The 15,714-nt window shown below is 41.2% G+C and overlaps 1 protein-coding gene across 4 annotated transcripts in view; it reads left to right on the forward strand.

Annotated features, from left to right (window-relative positions):
- Positions 1 to 15,714, forward strand: part of MYPN (myopalladin) — a 144,248-nt gene that overhangs the window by 57,943 nt on the left and 70,591 nt on the right. For all 4 annotated transcript variants that reach the window (XR_010746987.1, XR_010746985.1, XR_010746986.1 and 1 more), the window contains exons 4-6: positions 7,186 to 7,237; positions 10,035 to 10,149; positions 12,090 to 12,161. Coding sequence is in view for 1 of the 4 variants with exons in the window: in XM_066348950.1 (XP_066205047.1) it covers positions 7,186 to 7,237; positions 10,035 to 10,149; positions 12,090 to 12,161 (239 nt within the window). In the remaining 3 variants the exon portion in view is untranslated. The remainder of the gene's footprint in view (positions 1 to 7,185; positions 7,238 to 10,034; positions 10,150 to 12,089; positions 12,162 to 15,714) is intronic.

The following is a 15,714-nucleotide window of genomic DNA, read 5'->3' on the forward strand; positions in this document are numbered from 1 at the left end:
AGGTGATCAAGGAAGAACTCACTAACTAGGTGACATATAGTGAAGACTTGGAGGAAGTAAAGGAGTGAGCCACAAGGATATTCAAAGGAAAAGAACTTTAGGCAGAAAAATCAGTAAGTGCAGTGACCCTCAGGTGGGGGTGTGTTGGTATCAAAGCACAGAGCTGAGCCAATGTGGCCAGGGTGGAGCAAACAAGGAAGAAAGGATCAAGCAGGTCAAAAGTTCAAGATGGGCTCAAGATGGGAGGAAGCAGATAAACAGATTATGTAGATCCTTGTAGGTCATTTGCAAAAACTTTGACTTTTACTCTGAGGGAGATGGGAAGCTATGAAGAATTCTGAGCAGAGATGTGACAAGATCTGACTTAGCTTTTAACACGAGCAGTCTGGGTGCTGACCAGTTTGCTCAGTGGATAGAGCATCGAACTGGTGTGCGAACATCCTGGGTTCCATCCCCACTCAGGGCACACATGAGAAGCGACCATCTGCTTCTCTTCCCCTCCTTTTCCCACTTCTCTCTTTCTTCCCCTTTCACAGCCAGTGTCTCAATTGGTCCAAGCATTGACCTCAGGCACTGAGCATAGCTCAGTTGATTCGAGCATTGGTCCCAGATGGGGGTTGCCAGGATCCCCTTTGTTGCACATGTGGGAGATTGTCTCTCCATCTCTCCCCCACTTACTTAAAAAAATAGAAACCCAAAACAAACAACAACAACAAAAAAACAACCAGGGTCAGTCTGGTTCCTGGGTGAGAATATACTCCAGAGATTCAATGGTAGTAGTATGGAGACCATTTGGGAGCTTTGGAAAGGCATTTACATCAGCGCCAAATTCATATGAATGAATTTAGAGAATAAATTAATTTATATCCTTGTATATCTGTAAAGCCAGAGGCCAAGGCCAGGGCCACTATCACAGCAGCCCGGCTCATGCAGGTTCGCATTGGATTCGGACAGTCGGCAAAGAAACCATGGAGCCAAAAACTGGTGGGCCATAGCCTTTAATCCTAGGTTGCACCCGGCGGGCAAGTAAAAACATACACACTAGGCTCCAAAAGCCACTCACATTCAGTGCTCACAAAGCTACTGATTTATCCGAGTTTCCTAGAATCAAAGGTTTCTAGCTCACCAGCCTTATTCTCCTCAGTTCCCCATCTCCTTCCTTATCCCAGATACAAACTCTACACAAACTGGCTTTTCACTCAGCACTCCGCCATCTTGGCTGCTTTTCCTGGCCTCCTCCACGTGGCCTCCTTCTGCTCTCCTCTCCTCTCTCTTCTAATGATAATCTCAGGAACCAAGAGCCCAAGCTCCCACTTCGTCCCCATTTTATAGTGTAGCAATCCAAACTCTTAATCCAATATACAAAACAGGGAAGTCTCTAATACAAAGTCACTTCTCTGAGGCATGATTGGATTGTACCGCCCTACATCAAAAAGAGTGGGAAAGGCTTAATCCCAAAACCAAGCCCCAGGCTACAAGGATTCTCAACACACATTAATATCACCTGGGCTACGGCCTCACGTGGGCAGCGTAATCTTTAACAAAGTGAGCATAATACATTTTATCTGCCCAACAATATCCTTATCTATGATAAGGTTTTTTTGTTTGTTTGTTTGTTTTTAATAATTTTATTTTTTTAATGGGGTGACATCAATAAATCAGGATACATATATTCAAAGATAACAAGTCCAGGTTATCTTGTCGTTCAATTATGTTGCATACCCACCACCCAAAGTCAGATTGTCTTATGTCACCTTCTATCTTGTTTTCTTTGTGCCCCTCCCCACCCCCTATCCCTCTCCCATTCCCCCCTCCCCCCCGTAACCACCACACTCTTATCAATGTCTCTTAGTTTCACTATTATGTCCCACCTACGTATGGAATAATACAGTTCCTGTTTTTTTCTGATTTACTTATTTCGCTTCGTATCATGTTATCAAGATCCCACCATTTTGCTGTAAATGTTCCAATGTCATCATTTCTTATGGCTGAGTAGTATTCCATAGTGTATATGTGCCACATCTTCTTTATCCAGTCATCTATTGATGGGCTTTTTGGTTGTTTCCATGTCTTGGCCACTGTGAACAATGCTGCAATAAACATGGGGCTGCATGTGTCTTTACGTATCAATGTTTCTGAGTTTTTGGGATATATACCCAGTAGAGGGATTGCTGGGTCATAAGGTAGTTCTATTTTCAGTTTTTTGAGGAACCACCATACTTTCTTCCATAATGGTTGTACTACTTTACATTCCCACCAACAGTGTGTGAGGGTTCCTTTTTCTCCACAGCCTCTCCAACATTTGCTATTACCTGACTTGCTAATAACAGTTAATCGAACAGGTGTGAGGTGGTATCTCATTGCCGTTTTGATTTGCATTTCTCTAATAGCTAAAGAAGATGAGCATCTTATCATATATCTGTTGGCCATTTGTATTTCTTCCTGGGAGAAGTGTCTATTCATATCCTCTTCCCATTTTTTTATTGGATTGTTTGTTTGTTTGTTGTTGAGTTTTATGAGTTCTTTGTATATTTTGGATATTAGGCCCTTATCTGAGCTGTTGTTTGAAAAAATCATTTCCCATTTAGTTGGCTTTCTGTTTATTTTGTTATCAGTTTCTCTTGCTGAGCAAAAACTTCTTAGTCTGATGTAGTCCCATTCATTAATTTTTGCCTTCACTTCTCTTGCCATTGGAGTCAAATTCATAAAATGCTCTTTAAAACCCAGGTCCCTGAGTTGAGTACCTATGTCTTCTTCTATGTACTTAATTGTTTCAGGTCTTATGTTTAGATCTTTGATCCATTTTGAGTTAATTTTTTGTACAGGGGGAGAGACTGTAGTCCAGTTTCATTCTTTTGCATGTGGCTTTCCAGTTTTCCCAGCACCATTTATTGAAGAGGCTTTCTTTTCTCCATTGTGTGTTGTTGGCCCCTTTATCAAAAATTATTTGACTATATATATGTGGTTTTATTTCTGGACTTTCTATTCTGTTCCATTGGTCTGAGTGTCTATTTTTCTGCCAATACCATGCTGTTTTGATTATCGTGGCCCTATAATAGAGTTTGAAATCAGGTATTGAAATGCCCCCAGCTTCATTCTTTTTCTTTAGGATTGTTTTGGCTATTCGGGGTTTTTTATAGTTCCATATAAATCTGATGATTTTTTGCTCTATTTCTTTAAAAAATGTCATTGGAAGTTTGATTGGAATTGCATTAAATTTGTATATTGCTTTGGGTAATATAGCCATCTTGATTATATTTATTCTTCCTAGCCAAGAACAAGGTATATTCTTCCATCTCATTATATCTTTTTCGATTTCCTTTAACAATGGTTTATAGTTTTCATTATATAAGTCCTTTACATTCTTTGTTATGTTTATTCCTAAGTATTTTATTTTTTTTGTTGCAATCGTGAAGGGGATTATTCTTTTGAGTTCCTTCTCAGTTGTTTCATTGTTGGCATATAGAAAGGCTATTGACTTCTGTATGTTAATTTTGTATCCTGCGACCTTACTGTATTGGCTTATTGTTTCTAGTAGTCTTTTTGTGGATTCTTTGGGGTTTTCGATGTATAGTATCATATCATCTGCAAAAAGTGATACCTTTACTTCTTCTTTTCCGATATGGATGCCTTTTATTTCTTTGTCTTGTCTGATTGCTCTGGCTAGAACCTCTAGTACCACATTAAATAAGAGTGGAGAGAGTGGACAACCCTGTCTTGTTCCTGATTTAAGGGGGAAAGCCTTCAGTTTAGTGCCATTTAATATGATGTTAGCTGATGGTTTATCATATATGGCCTTTATCATGTTGAGATATTTTCCTTCTATACCCATTTTGTTGAGAGTCTTAAACATAAAATTGTGTTGTATTTTATCGAAAGCCTTTTCTGCGTCTATTGATAAGATCATGTGGTTTTTGTTCTTTGTTTTGTTATGATAAGGTTTTGTTTCCATTTATCTTGTCCCCTAATTTTTTTCTGGGAACCATTCCTTATCACTTTTATCAGCTATTATACCAGGGGTCCCCAGACTATGGCCCGTGGGCCGCATGCGGCCCCCTGAGGCCATTTATCCGCCCCCGCCGCACTTCTGGAAGGGGCACCTCTTTCATTCGTGGTCAGTGAGAGGAGCATAGTTCCCATTGAAATACTGGTCAATTTGTTGATTTAAATTTATTTGTTCTTTATTTTAAATATTGTATTTGTTCCCGTTTTATTTTTTTACTTTAAAATAAGATATGTGCAGTGTGCATAAGGATTTGTTCATAGTTTTTTTTATAGTTGGGCCCTCCAACGGTCTGAGGGACAGTGAACTGGCCCCCTGTGTAAAAAGTTTGGGGACCCCTGTATTATACCTTATTTATGCCTTGGTTTCAGCATTCAAATATTATTATTATGGTAAGGCTGGTACTGTCTCATTCTTCTATATCTCCAATATAGTGCCAAGTATAGAGTAGGTACTTGTATGGCCAGTAGCCACGGCCACCATCACAGCCGCCTGGCCCATGCAGGTTCGAATTTGATTCAGTCAGATGGTAATGAAACAACAGAGCCAAAAACTGGTGGACCATTACCTTGAATCCTAGCTTGCACCCGGCGGGCAAGAAATACCCACAGTGGGAAAACACTTCTCTTTCCATTCAGAGCTTCCAAAGACACTGACTTATCTGAGTTTCCTAGAATCAAAGGTTTCTACCTCACCAGCCTTATTCACCTCTGTTCCCCATCTCCCTCTCTCTGCACAAAATCTGTACAAACTGGCTTCTCCTTCAGCACTCCGCCATCTTGGCTGCTTCTCCTCTCCTCCACCAGGCCTTTCTCTGCTCTCCCCCAGCATGGACTCCTCTGCCCCATTTTAAAGTGTAGAAATCAAAGCCTTTAATCCAATATACAAACAAGGAAGTCTCTGATACAAAGTCACTTAGGGTGGGAAAGGCTTAGTCTTAAAACTAAGCCTTAGGGTATAACGACCCTGCCTGCTTATAGCCTGTCCCCCACACCCAATGCAAACTATAAGTGAGGAAACATATATATCACATTTACACACTTATTTGACCAACAGTACTGATAAACATTTATTGAATAGATATGTGAATAATGATAATGATAATGATAATGAATAATGCATGAATAAAAGTATGTTGTATGTTTTCTTTGTCAATTTTTTCTTTTTTTCTTTTTCTGAAGCTGGAAAGGGGAGGCAGTCAGACAGACTCCCGCATGTGCGCTACCGGGATCCACCCAGCACGCCCACCAGGGGGCGATGCTCTGCCCATCCAGGGTGTCGCTCTGTCGCGACCAGAGCCACTCCAGTGCCTGGAGCAGAGGCCGAGGAGCCATCCCCAGTGCCCAGGCCATCTTTTTGCTCCAATGGAGCCTCGGCTGCGGGAGGGGAAGAGAGAGACAGAGAGGAAGGAGAAGGGGAGGGGTGGAGAAGCAGATGGGCGCTTCTCCTGTGTGCCCTGGCCGGGAATCAAACCCGGGACTCCTGCACGCCAGGCCGACGCTCTACCACTGAGCAAACCGGCCAGGGCTTCATTGTCAAATTTTTGAAGTACAATAAATGCCTCCAGACTTAGCTCTGTTAAGTCTTCCTGGAATTTACTATGTTGAGAAGTAAATCCAGGATCAAAGCTCTGCTAGCAATGCTGAGATTGGATCGCTGATTCTTTCAATTTGTGGCAACAGAATTTCAAACACCCCCACTCTTAAGATGAAATGTAACTTGTTAATATTAGGACTGGACGGAAGAGCATCCGCCTACACCTACAATGTTTGGAATCCAATGTAATCCCTTCTTTTATTTAATCTGTATAGGTCAAGGGAAAGAGGATTTATGTCTGCAAAGACTGTTTTGTTAGTAAAAAGGCATCAGCTGGTGTTTTATCTACAAGAACACTTGGAATTTGAACCAGTTAATTTGAACCCTATCACTAATTAGCCATATAACCATGAGCAAGTCCTTCAACTACTTAGGGCCTATTTCCTCTTCTGTGAAAGTTAGTGTTAGTGTTAGTGTAGGGCAACACTGGGTTCATTTACAGGTCTGAAATTCTGAAGGTCTTCAAATGCCTAGAAACCAGTTTAAGAAATTTTCATCTGTTGGGCAAATAAGTTTGTAAAATCTGTATTTTCTGGTTTTGCTCATTTTTATTGTTAAAAATGGCCACTACCCAGGTGAAAGGGCTCATTACCTTCCAGCTTGAGAGGGGCCATTGTTATGCTAATGTTTACTAGAAGAGAGATTCTGCCCCCACCACTGAGAGGTGCAAGAGGATTTCTTTTTCTCCCTTCCTGGATCCCTTGCCCTCCGTGGGAAAAGCAGGTTTTGGGCTTTTACTGTGGCTTGCCTGTCCTGGTGAGACACCAATAAACAGAATGACTCACCATCCTCCGACTCCGCTATTTCTTTACCATCCGCCCGAATTCAATGAGAACTTGCATGTGAATGACCACAATGGCGTCCCCTGGCTATACATCATCTTAAAATTTTCATGTCTTGCCTGACCAGGCGGTGGTGCAGTGGATAGAGCGTCGGACTTGGATGCAGAGGACCCAGGTTTGAGACCCCCGAGGTCACCAACTTGAGCATTGGCTCATCTGGCTTGAGCAAAATGCTCACCAGCTTGGACCCAAGGTTGCTGGCTCAAACAAGGGGTTACTCGGTCTGCTGAAGGCCCACAGTAAAGGCACATGTGAGAAAGCAATCAATGAACAACTAAGCTGTCGCAACGAAAAACTGATGATTGATGCTTCTCACCTCTCTCCATTCCTGTCTGTCTGTTCCTATCTATCCCTCTCTCTGAAAAAAAAAAAAATTTCATGTCTTGCCTGAACAGGCGGTGGTGCAATGGACAGAGCATCAGATTGGGATGCAGGGGGCCCAGGTTCGAGACCCCGAAGTTGCAGCTTGAGCGCGGGCTCATCTGGTTTGACAAGGTTCACCAGCTTGAGCCCAAGGTCGCTGGCTCGAGCAAGGGGTCACTTGGTCTGCTGTAGCCCCCCCCCCCCCCCGGTCAAGGCACATATGAGAAATAAATCAATGAACAAATAAGAAATCGCAATGAATAATTGATGTTTCTCATCTCCCTCTCTTCCTGTCTGTCTGTCTTATCTGTCTGACTCTCTCTGTGTCTGTGCCACAAAACAAAACAAAACAAAATTCATGTCTTGTTTTTATTTTTCCAGGGGCTTCTTCTTCTGACTCAGAAGGGGACCCTAACAAAGAAGAGATGAATCGGTAATTCTAATTTTGCTCTAATTAGTGACTTCTCCCTCTAACTCTCTGCCTTATTCACATGGCTTCAGTGCAATTCCTCCTTTCTTTCTGCCTCTTCATGCCAATCGCCTCCTTACAGGTGCTCCAACCTTTTTCTCTTTTATAGTGTTCAAATACAACCAGTGATTCACTAAAAGATAATTCAGATCCTATCATTTCCCTTACTTAAAAAAATAATATCTATGACAAAATAAAACAAAATAACAACATTTAAAAAAATCTTAACACTGCCCTGGCCGGTTGGCTCAGTGGTAGAGCATCAGCCTGGCGTGTGGGAGTTCCGGGTTCGATTCCCGGCCAGGGCACACAGGAGAAGCACCCATCTGCTTCTCCACCCCTCCCCCTCTCCTTCCTCTCTGTCTCTCTCTTCCCCTCCCGCAGCCAAGGCTCCATTGGAGCAAAGTTGGCCCGGGCGCTGAGGATGGCTCTGTGGCCTCTGCCTCAGGCGCTAGAATGGCTCTGATTGGGGCAGAGTGATGCCCCAAGATGGGCAGAGCATCGCCACCTGGTGGGCGTGCCGGGTGGATCCCGGTCGGGCGTGTGCGGAAGTCTGTCTGACTGCCTCCCCGTTTCCAAATTCAGAAAAATAAAATAAATAAATAAAATAAAATAAAAATAAAAAATCTTAACATGGCATAGAAAGCCTTATTCAGTAGAGTATCAACCAGGCTTTCCTGCCCCCTCTCGTTCATTCCCCACCTCAAGCTCTCTACAGTCCTGCCATCTCACTCAAACAATGTATGGTTCATTTCACCCCTTTCTTCAAGCTGTTCCCTTTGCTAGGAATGCCCTCCCTCCTTCTCTGCCTGGGCTTCAAAACCCAGTCAAGTTCTATCATAAACTTCTCCTCCATTGCACATTTATCACTCCTTTCTCAAGGATCTCATAACATGGTTACAAGCCTAATGGGTGTGAATTTTGATATATACACTTAAATAAGCAAGAAATATCTCATTTGTTTATTTTCTTTAGATCTACTTGTAGTAGTTAGGATTTAGCTTTCATTATGTGTGAAAAAGATTCAAAATAATGACTTAAATAAGACATATTTATTCCTTATTTACATACAAATATGAATTTAGCTGGTAAGATGGCTCCATAGTCCACTGATGGGGTCCAGACTGCTTCCAACTTTCTGCTTCATCTCATTCTAAGTTGTGGCCTCACCTTCCTAGTCTATAATGAAAGAAATAAGCTCATGCCCTGTCTTCCTTTTTAGGTGATCTCTCTTATATCACACACATCACTATCCCTCATATCCCATGACCAGAAGGTAGTCATGTGGCCACACCTACCTTCAATGAACGTTGGGAAATGCAGTCTTTATTTGGAGTAGCCAAGTAAAGGAATCAGGAGTTCTATTATTTAAGAAATAGAAAATTGATGTTTTGGAACTTTGATAGCCTCTGTATCACCACATTATTCTGCTGCTGAAACCCCAACTTTTAGGGCAAGGAAAATATTTAATCATTCATTATTGGAGTTCCCCTTCCTCCTCCATGGTTGTGGAAAGATCTTTGGTATATAGATATGGATACAGTTAGTGTTTGATGTTACACTGATCTATGCATCTTACATAAATTATCTTATTTAACCCTTACAAAAATCCTAAAAGGTGAAAATTATTATTTTCCCATTTTAGAGATGAGGAAGCTGAGGCAGACAGAGGTAACATCTAAACAAAAGGGAAGCCCATTCTGTCATTGGTCATCTACCACCACAGGTTATGGGGAGAGGCCCATGTCCCAGACCTCAAGGTCCCTTCGAAACCAATTCTTTGTTGCATCTTGATATGCTTGGGTACTGATATCTTTAGCAAAAGTGAGACCCACAGGGGTTATCATCCCTTTTGGACTCAGATTCTCCCTCTTATTCTCTGGCAAGATCCACAAAACTAAAATAATCTCCCCTTTGAAGCCTATTCAAGAATATTACTTGTATCTCTCCCTCTTCAAATAATCTCTTTAGTTTGTGTAAACTTGAAGAGCTCATTAACTCAGGCCGTTTCTGCTTTTTGCCATTCCAACATCCCAGAAGCAAAGATTTACAAAACCTCTCCTCTTATTTGAAATGGGAGAGCGAAGGAAAATACATAGGGCAACAACAAAACAGATCTCAAAAAATTATCTTCTGCACATGCTCTGTCATAGCACTTGGTTGGATTCTCAGTTGTGAATATACAAAAGTCCCAGCTTGCCTGACCAGGTGGTGGCGCAGTGGATAGAGCATCGGACTGGGATGTGGAGGACCCAGGTTCGAGACCCAAGGTCACCAGCTTGAGCACCGGCTCATCTGGTTTGAGCAAGGCTCACCAGCTTAAACCCAAGGTCACTGGCTTGAGCAAGGGGTCACTCACTCTGCTGTAGCCCTCCCAGTCAAGGCACATATGAGAAAACAATTACTGAGAAACTAAGGTGCCGCAACAAAGAATTGATGCTACTCATCTCTCTCCCTTCCAGTCTATCTGTTCCTTTCTCTATCTCTGTCAAAAAAACAAACAAACAAGCATACAAACAAACAAACCAGCTTGGTTCAGAGTGACTAACTCAAGGACAGGAGTGGTATTTCTTATCATCTTCCTGTTTATATTTAACAAAGTATGTAGCAAAGAAGCCCTCAGTATTTGTTTGTAGAATATTGTTGACCAAAGATTTGTATTACATCTAACTATAAGCAGGGATAATATTACTAACTTTGCTGAAAGAATTTTTACAAACAATGATAGGTCTGTTTTATCTATATTTTCATCATTTTCCAGAATCCAGAAGCCCAATGAGGTGCCATCCCCTCCCACTACTTCTGCAGCTGTTCCTTCAGCAGTACCCCAAACCCAGCATGCGGTGGTCCAGCCAAGAGTGTCAACCATCCAGCAGGTACAAGAGTCTAAGTGAAACACAAGTACCATAGACTGGGACAGGCAGGCACTGTGACTATGACCAGCTTGTATGGTCATGTTCTTCTCTATTACACCTTCATAATGATCTTGAGCAGTGTAGCATCCACCGGGTATGAGAACAAACGTCGGAGACTTTCAGGAGTTAAGATGTTACTTTATTGGCCAGTTTAACCTGCGCAGGGGCGAACTCCCGAGATGTCCAGAGACATCGTGCCCACAAGGAGCTGCAAATGGGAGCCGTGCCTGGAGCTTACAGCCAGGCCCTTATATATCCTAAGTGAGCAAGCATAGGACAGAAGCAGATGTGGCAGTTTAGCTATTGGCTAGGGAGGTCACACGCAGCATAGCAACAGGGGCCAGCATAGCAACAGGGGCCGGTTTTAGCTTAGTGGCGAATTTCAAACCTAAACTTCTGATAAGGGTCTCTGACCTTCTTTGTTACCAGCCTCACAGGAGCCATATCAGCACTTACTGTTCCTGCAATAGTTACACTCTTTGGCAGCCCCAGTACTCCCTGAATCTAACAGGCAGTACACTTCCGTGATCATGATAATCCGTACTTCTGATGCAGGGTATCAGTGGTTCCTGTTGCTTTGGGAACAAATGGTCTAGCTTCCTAAGCAAATATCATAGGAAAATAAACTCTTTACAAATTAGTCTTTAATATTCCAGCTTTATTGGGAGTAGGGTACTGATCACATATAGAGTTGTCACAATGACCCAGGACACTCTATATCATGAAACTCAATTTCATGGAGCTGTAAAGAATTCTAGTTTCTAAGAGAGCAATTATAAAATTACTTTTTAAAATACACTCAAAGTTCCCATTCCTTAAGTTGATGATGATAATGATGATGATGATATTAATACATGTTTAGTGTAAAAACATTTTAAAAATACAGAAGTATACTAAGTAAAAACTGTCATCAAGGTTCTATTTCCATACCCCCACTCCTCAGAGGTGCTTTCTCTTAATAGTTTCTAGCAGGCCCTGGCCAGTTGGCTAAGTGGATAGAGCATCAGCCCAAAACAACATATGGATGTTTCGGGTACTATTCCTAGTCAGGGCACACAGGAGAAGTGACCATCTGCTTCTCCCCACCTCATTTCCCCCTCCTTTCCCTCTTCCTCACCCACAGCCAGTGGCTCAACTGGCTTGAGTGTGGCTCCAGGCACTGAGGGATAGCTTCATGGAATGAATCAGCCTTAGGCACTAAAAATAGCTCGGTACTCAAGTGTTGTCCCAGATGAGAATTCCCGGTATATCGTGGTTGGGGTGCATGCAGGAGTTTGCCTCAACTATCTCCCCTCCTTTCTCTTAAAAAAAAAAAAAAAAGGTTTCTAGCAAACAGCTTCATACATTTTTTAGGCATACAAACTGCTCACAAAAATTAGGGGATATTTCAAAATAAATATGAAGCTATAAAATATCCCCTAATTTTTGTGAGCAGTATATATGAAAATATATGTATGCATGTACTTCTAAAAATATAAAATCATACTAATCTGAACATATTTATAATGTGTTGTAATACATTTATTGACTAAAAGCCATTAAAAATATATATAAACAGTTACTTATCTAACCCATTTAGTAATGCAGAGGAGATCACATTTTAGTTCTAATCCAGTAGTTTTCAAATTGTGATCTGTGAAGACTCAGGAGTTCTATGGAACCTCTTCAGGGATTTAGGATTAATTACATAGCTCTCTGTGAGGCATGGGCACATATTGATAACCAACATGATCTAGAAAGAAAAACAATTAATTCAGTATAAAATTTGAAGTTTGTGATTCATGGACTTAGAAAGTGTCATTCTTTAGGTTGTAGATTAATTTCATACACCAAATTCTATAAATGTGTTCTGTCTGATAATGCTAGTGACAAGAAATCTATTGTTCATTCGCTTCTAACAGTGTCAGAGCCCTACCAACTATTTGCAAGGATTGGATGGAAAACCTATTGTTGCAGCTCCTGTGTTTACAAAGGTAATTGAAATATTAGTTCTTCCTGTCATAAAATATACTACAATACCCAAACAAAGCTGTAGGTGCAGTATTTGCTGATTTTATCTCAGGGTTTAGGTCTGTTATGAGTACAGTGTAGGATTTGGAATTTTTAGTAGTTGCTACCATGTCTTTCAAGTTCCAAATTTTAAATAACAGTTTGTGTAATGAAAGAAATGCCTTCCCCATTCACCACATTGATCTCTATGCCCATCCTATTGCTGTTAAACACAATAGCCACACCTAGGAGTCAGGTGATAAGCTTTTATTCACTTAATATTCCAAAAGTGTCTCTGGACAAACTTTCAAAAGAATTAAGTTGCACCAAAAGAATGTCTTTGGCGCTCAAGGACTTGCACTTAAATGTTCTTACGAGGCTTACACAAAGCTTCACTCTAGAACAAAGAGTCCCATTTTTCTATTTCCTGATACCAACTTTTGTGGTGGCATTAATTCTGAGTCTCATAGTCTTTGTATTAGAACTAAAAATTTTACTCAAGCACTTTCATTTACAAATGGGAAAAAAAACAAAACAACAAGGGAGGTCCAGAGAAACTAAGCAATTTATCCAACATTACAAAACTAATTAGCAGCAGAAGCAGGACTAGAAACAAGTTCTCCCAATTCTCACTCTATTGTTCTTTCCCTTATATAACATTGACTTGTTTATGTGCTATACAAGGCAATATATTAAAAGGTAAAAAAATTGCCTGACCAGGCGGTGGCGCAGTTGATAGAGCGTCGGACTGGGATGTGGAAGGACCCAGGTTTGATACCCCGAGGTTGCCAGCTTGAGCGCGAGCTTAACTGGCTTGAAGAAAAAAAAAAGCTTAACAGCTTGGACCTGTTATGCCAAATTCGAAGGGACCCAAAACAAGAAAGACAGGGACAATGTCTGTAGTCTACACATCAAAGCTTTATTGTCTAGCTTGGCCAAGCGGCGGCAGCTCCAAAAGAAATCTGAGGGAGAGCGCGCTGGCCCTTTGTTCTACTTAGTTTTTATAGTTTTGTAAGTGGGAAGTACAGAAGCAAAAAATTGTAATTAGGAGCCCTTTACCACTATTGGTTATAGTCATATGTCCTTTAACATGATAGGACCATGTTCAGTTTGCAAGCTATACATTATTTTAGAGAAAACAAAATTTACAAGCCAACACAATGGTAGAAAGATGACTCTTTACATATTAAAGGCATTCCTATATTATCTAGTGTTTATCTGCTATCTCTCTGTCCAGAGTCACACACGCATTTACATAGGAGAGGTAGTTTCGGTGGGGTCAAATGCCTGCAAATGACTCATTGCTATAAGAAAAGGTTTATTTTGGCTTTTCTCTTCCTGCTAGCCATTCACCCCTTTCCCCACAGGTATGGTGGAATGTCTGGGAATCCATGTATTCCTCCCCTTGCATTTACAAGACAATGCCAAGGGCCATCCTGGTTATGCCAATCTCACAGTACAGAGACTATTCTCACAATTTCTCTGCACACCTTAATCCAAATTAATAAAATGTTCTCCAAGCCTCCTAAAATATTAATTCTGTAGCCTTTGGTACTTTACAACACCTGCAGGTGAAATGTCTCAGTGGCTCCTCAGACCCAAGGTCGCTGGCTCGAGCAAGGGGTTACTCAGTCTGTTGAAGGCCCGTGGTCAAGGCACATATGAGAAAGCAATCAATGAACAACTAAGGTGTTGCAATGAAAAACTGATGATTGAGCCTGACCAGGCGGTGGCGCAGTGGATAGAGTGTCTGACTGGGATGCGGAGGACCCAGGTTCGAGACCCCGAGGTCACCAGCTTGAGCGCAGGTTCATCTGGTTTGAGCAAAAAGCTAACCAGCTTGGACTCAAGGTCGCTGGCTCGAGCAAGAGGTTACTTGGTCTGCTGAAGGCCCACGGTCAAGGCACATATGAGAAAGCAATCAATGAACAACTAAGGTGTCGCAACAAAAAACTGTTGATTGATGTTTCTCATCTCTCTCTGTTCTGCCTGTCTGTCCCTATCTATCCCTCTCTCTGACTCTCTCTCTGTCCCTGTAAAAATAAATAAATAAATAATAATTTAAAAGGTAAAAAATTTAGTAACATGGATATTATTTGGTATTACAAAGATCACATGGATGGAATCAATACCTGGATCTATAATTTATTGTGTGTATGAATGCCAACTTAGGCCCAGAGATATTTTATCCTCCCAGAAGTATGCTTTAGTTTAGAGCAATAGTTCTCTATTCACTTTTTTTTTTTTTTAGAGAGAGAGAAATAGAGGGGAGAAGCAGGAAGCATTAAGTCATAGTAATTGCTTCCTGCACAGCTAGTGCTCGACTTACAACCATGATTGGTTCTGACAGGCCGGTCATAACACGATTTGGTCGTAAGTTGAGTAGGCTATATGTACAGTACTGTGAAATGATGTTATAAAAATCTTTAAGTTGTATTTTATCATAATTTTCTTTCATTATTGTTATATATCATAATTTTCTTTGTTCATTTTATGCCATTTGTATTATCTCTACACCATTTTGTTTCTTATTTTTACATTTGTCAGGTTTAAGTAAAACACTGCATTACCAGTACAACTGGTTTAATATTTGCAAAGACAATTTCCTCTTGGTAGACATCTTGGGAGGAGTTTGATGAAAAATATTCAAGACACAAAACACAAATTGCTGTACCGAGTCTGGGATAACAGTTGAAATGGTGCACGTGGAGATGGTAGTGCTACCGGAAGCTGGTCCGCACTGTCATACACCCAGCTGGGCAACACTTGCGCTGCCAGACGCAGAGCAGTCGTGGCTAGCGATTGTGGTTGTAAAGTTGAATGGTCAAAGTTGCATAAGTCATAAGTCGATCAATATTTGTATATGCCTTGACTGGGCAAGCCCAGGGTTTTGAACCAGTGACCTCAGCATTCCAAATTGACACTTTATCCACTAAGCCACCACAGGTTAAGCTTAGAGCAATAGTTCTCATAAGAGTTAATTTGCCCCTCAGTGAACATTTGGCAATGTCTCAAGACATTTTTAGTTGTCACAACTGGGAGATTGTGCTACTGGCAAACAGAGATACTACTAAACATCCTGCAATGTTGGACAGGAAGAGAGCTTCACACAACAAAGACTTATCCCGACCAAATTGCCAATAGTCTTGGGACTGAGAAATCATGATTTAGAGCATAATGGCAAAAATTATGTCATTTCCAATGAGTACTGATTCTAAAGGAAGAGCTAAAACCACAACTTCTGTCCATTTTAGGGCAGTTCCATCATTTCGGTTCATTCAAGATGGTTTTCCAAAATCAACCAAAGTCTAGAGCAGGGGTCGGGAATCTTCTTGGCTGAGAGAGCCATGAACACCACATATTTTAAAATGTAATTTCGTGAGAACCATACAACGACTGTGTATGTTATGCATTATCCAATAAAAATTTGGTGTTGCCCCAGAGGACAGCTGTGATTGGCTCCAGCCACCCACAACTATGAACATGAGTGGTAGGAAATGAATGGATTGTAATACATGAGAATGTTTTATATTTTTT

The sequence above is a fragment of the Saccopteryx leptura genome, chromosome 9, assembly GCF_036850995.1.
Source record: "Saccopteryx leptura isolate mSacLep1 chromosome 9, mSacLep1_pri_phased_curated, whole genome shotgun sequence".
NCBI lineage: Eukaryota > Metazoa > Chordata > Mammalia > Chiroptera > Emballonuridae > Saccopteryx > Saccopteryx leptura.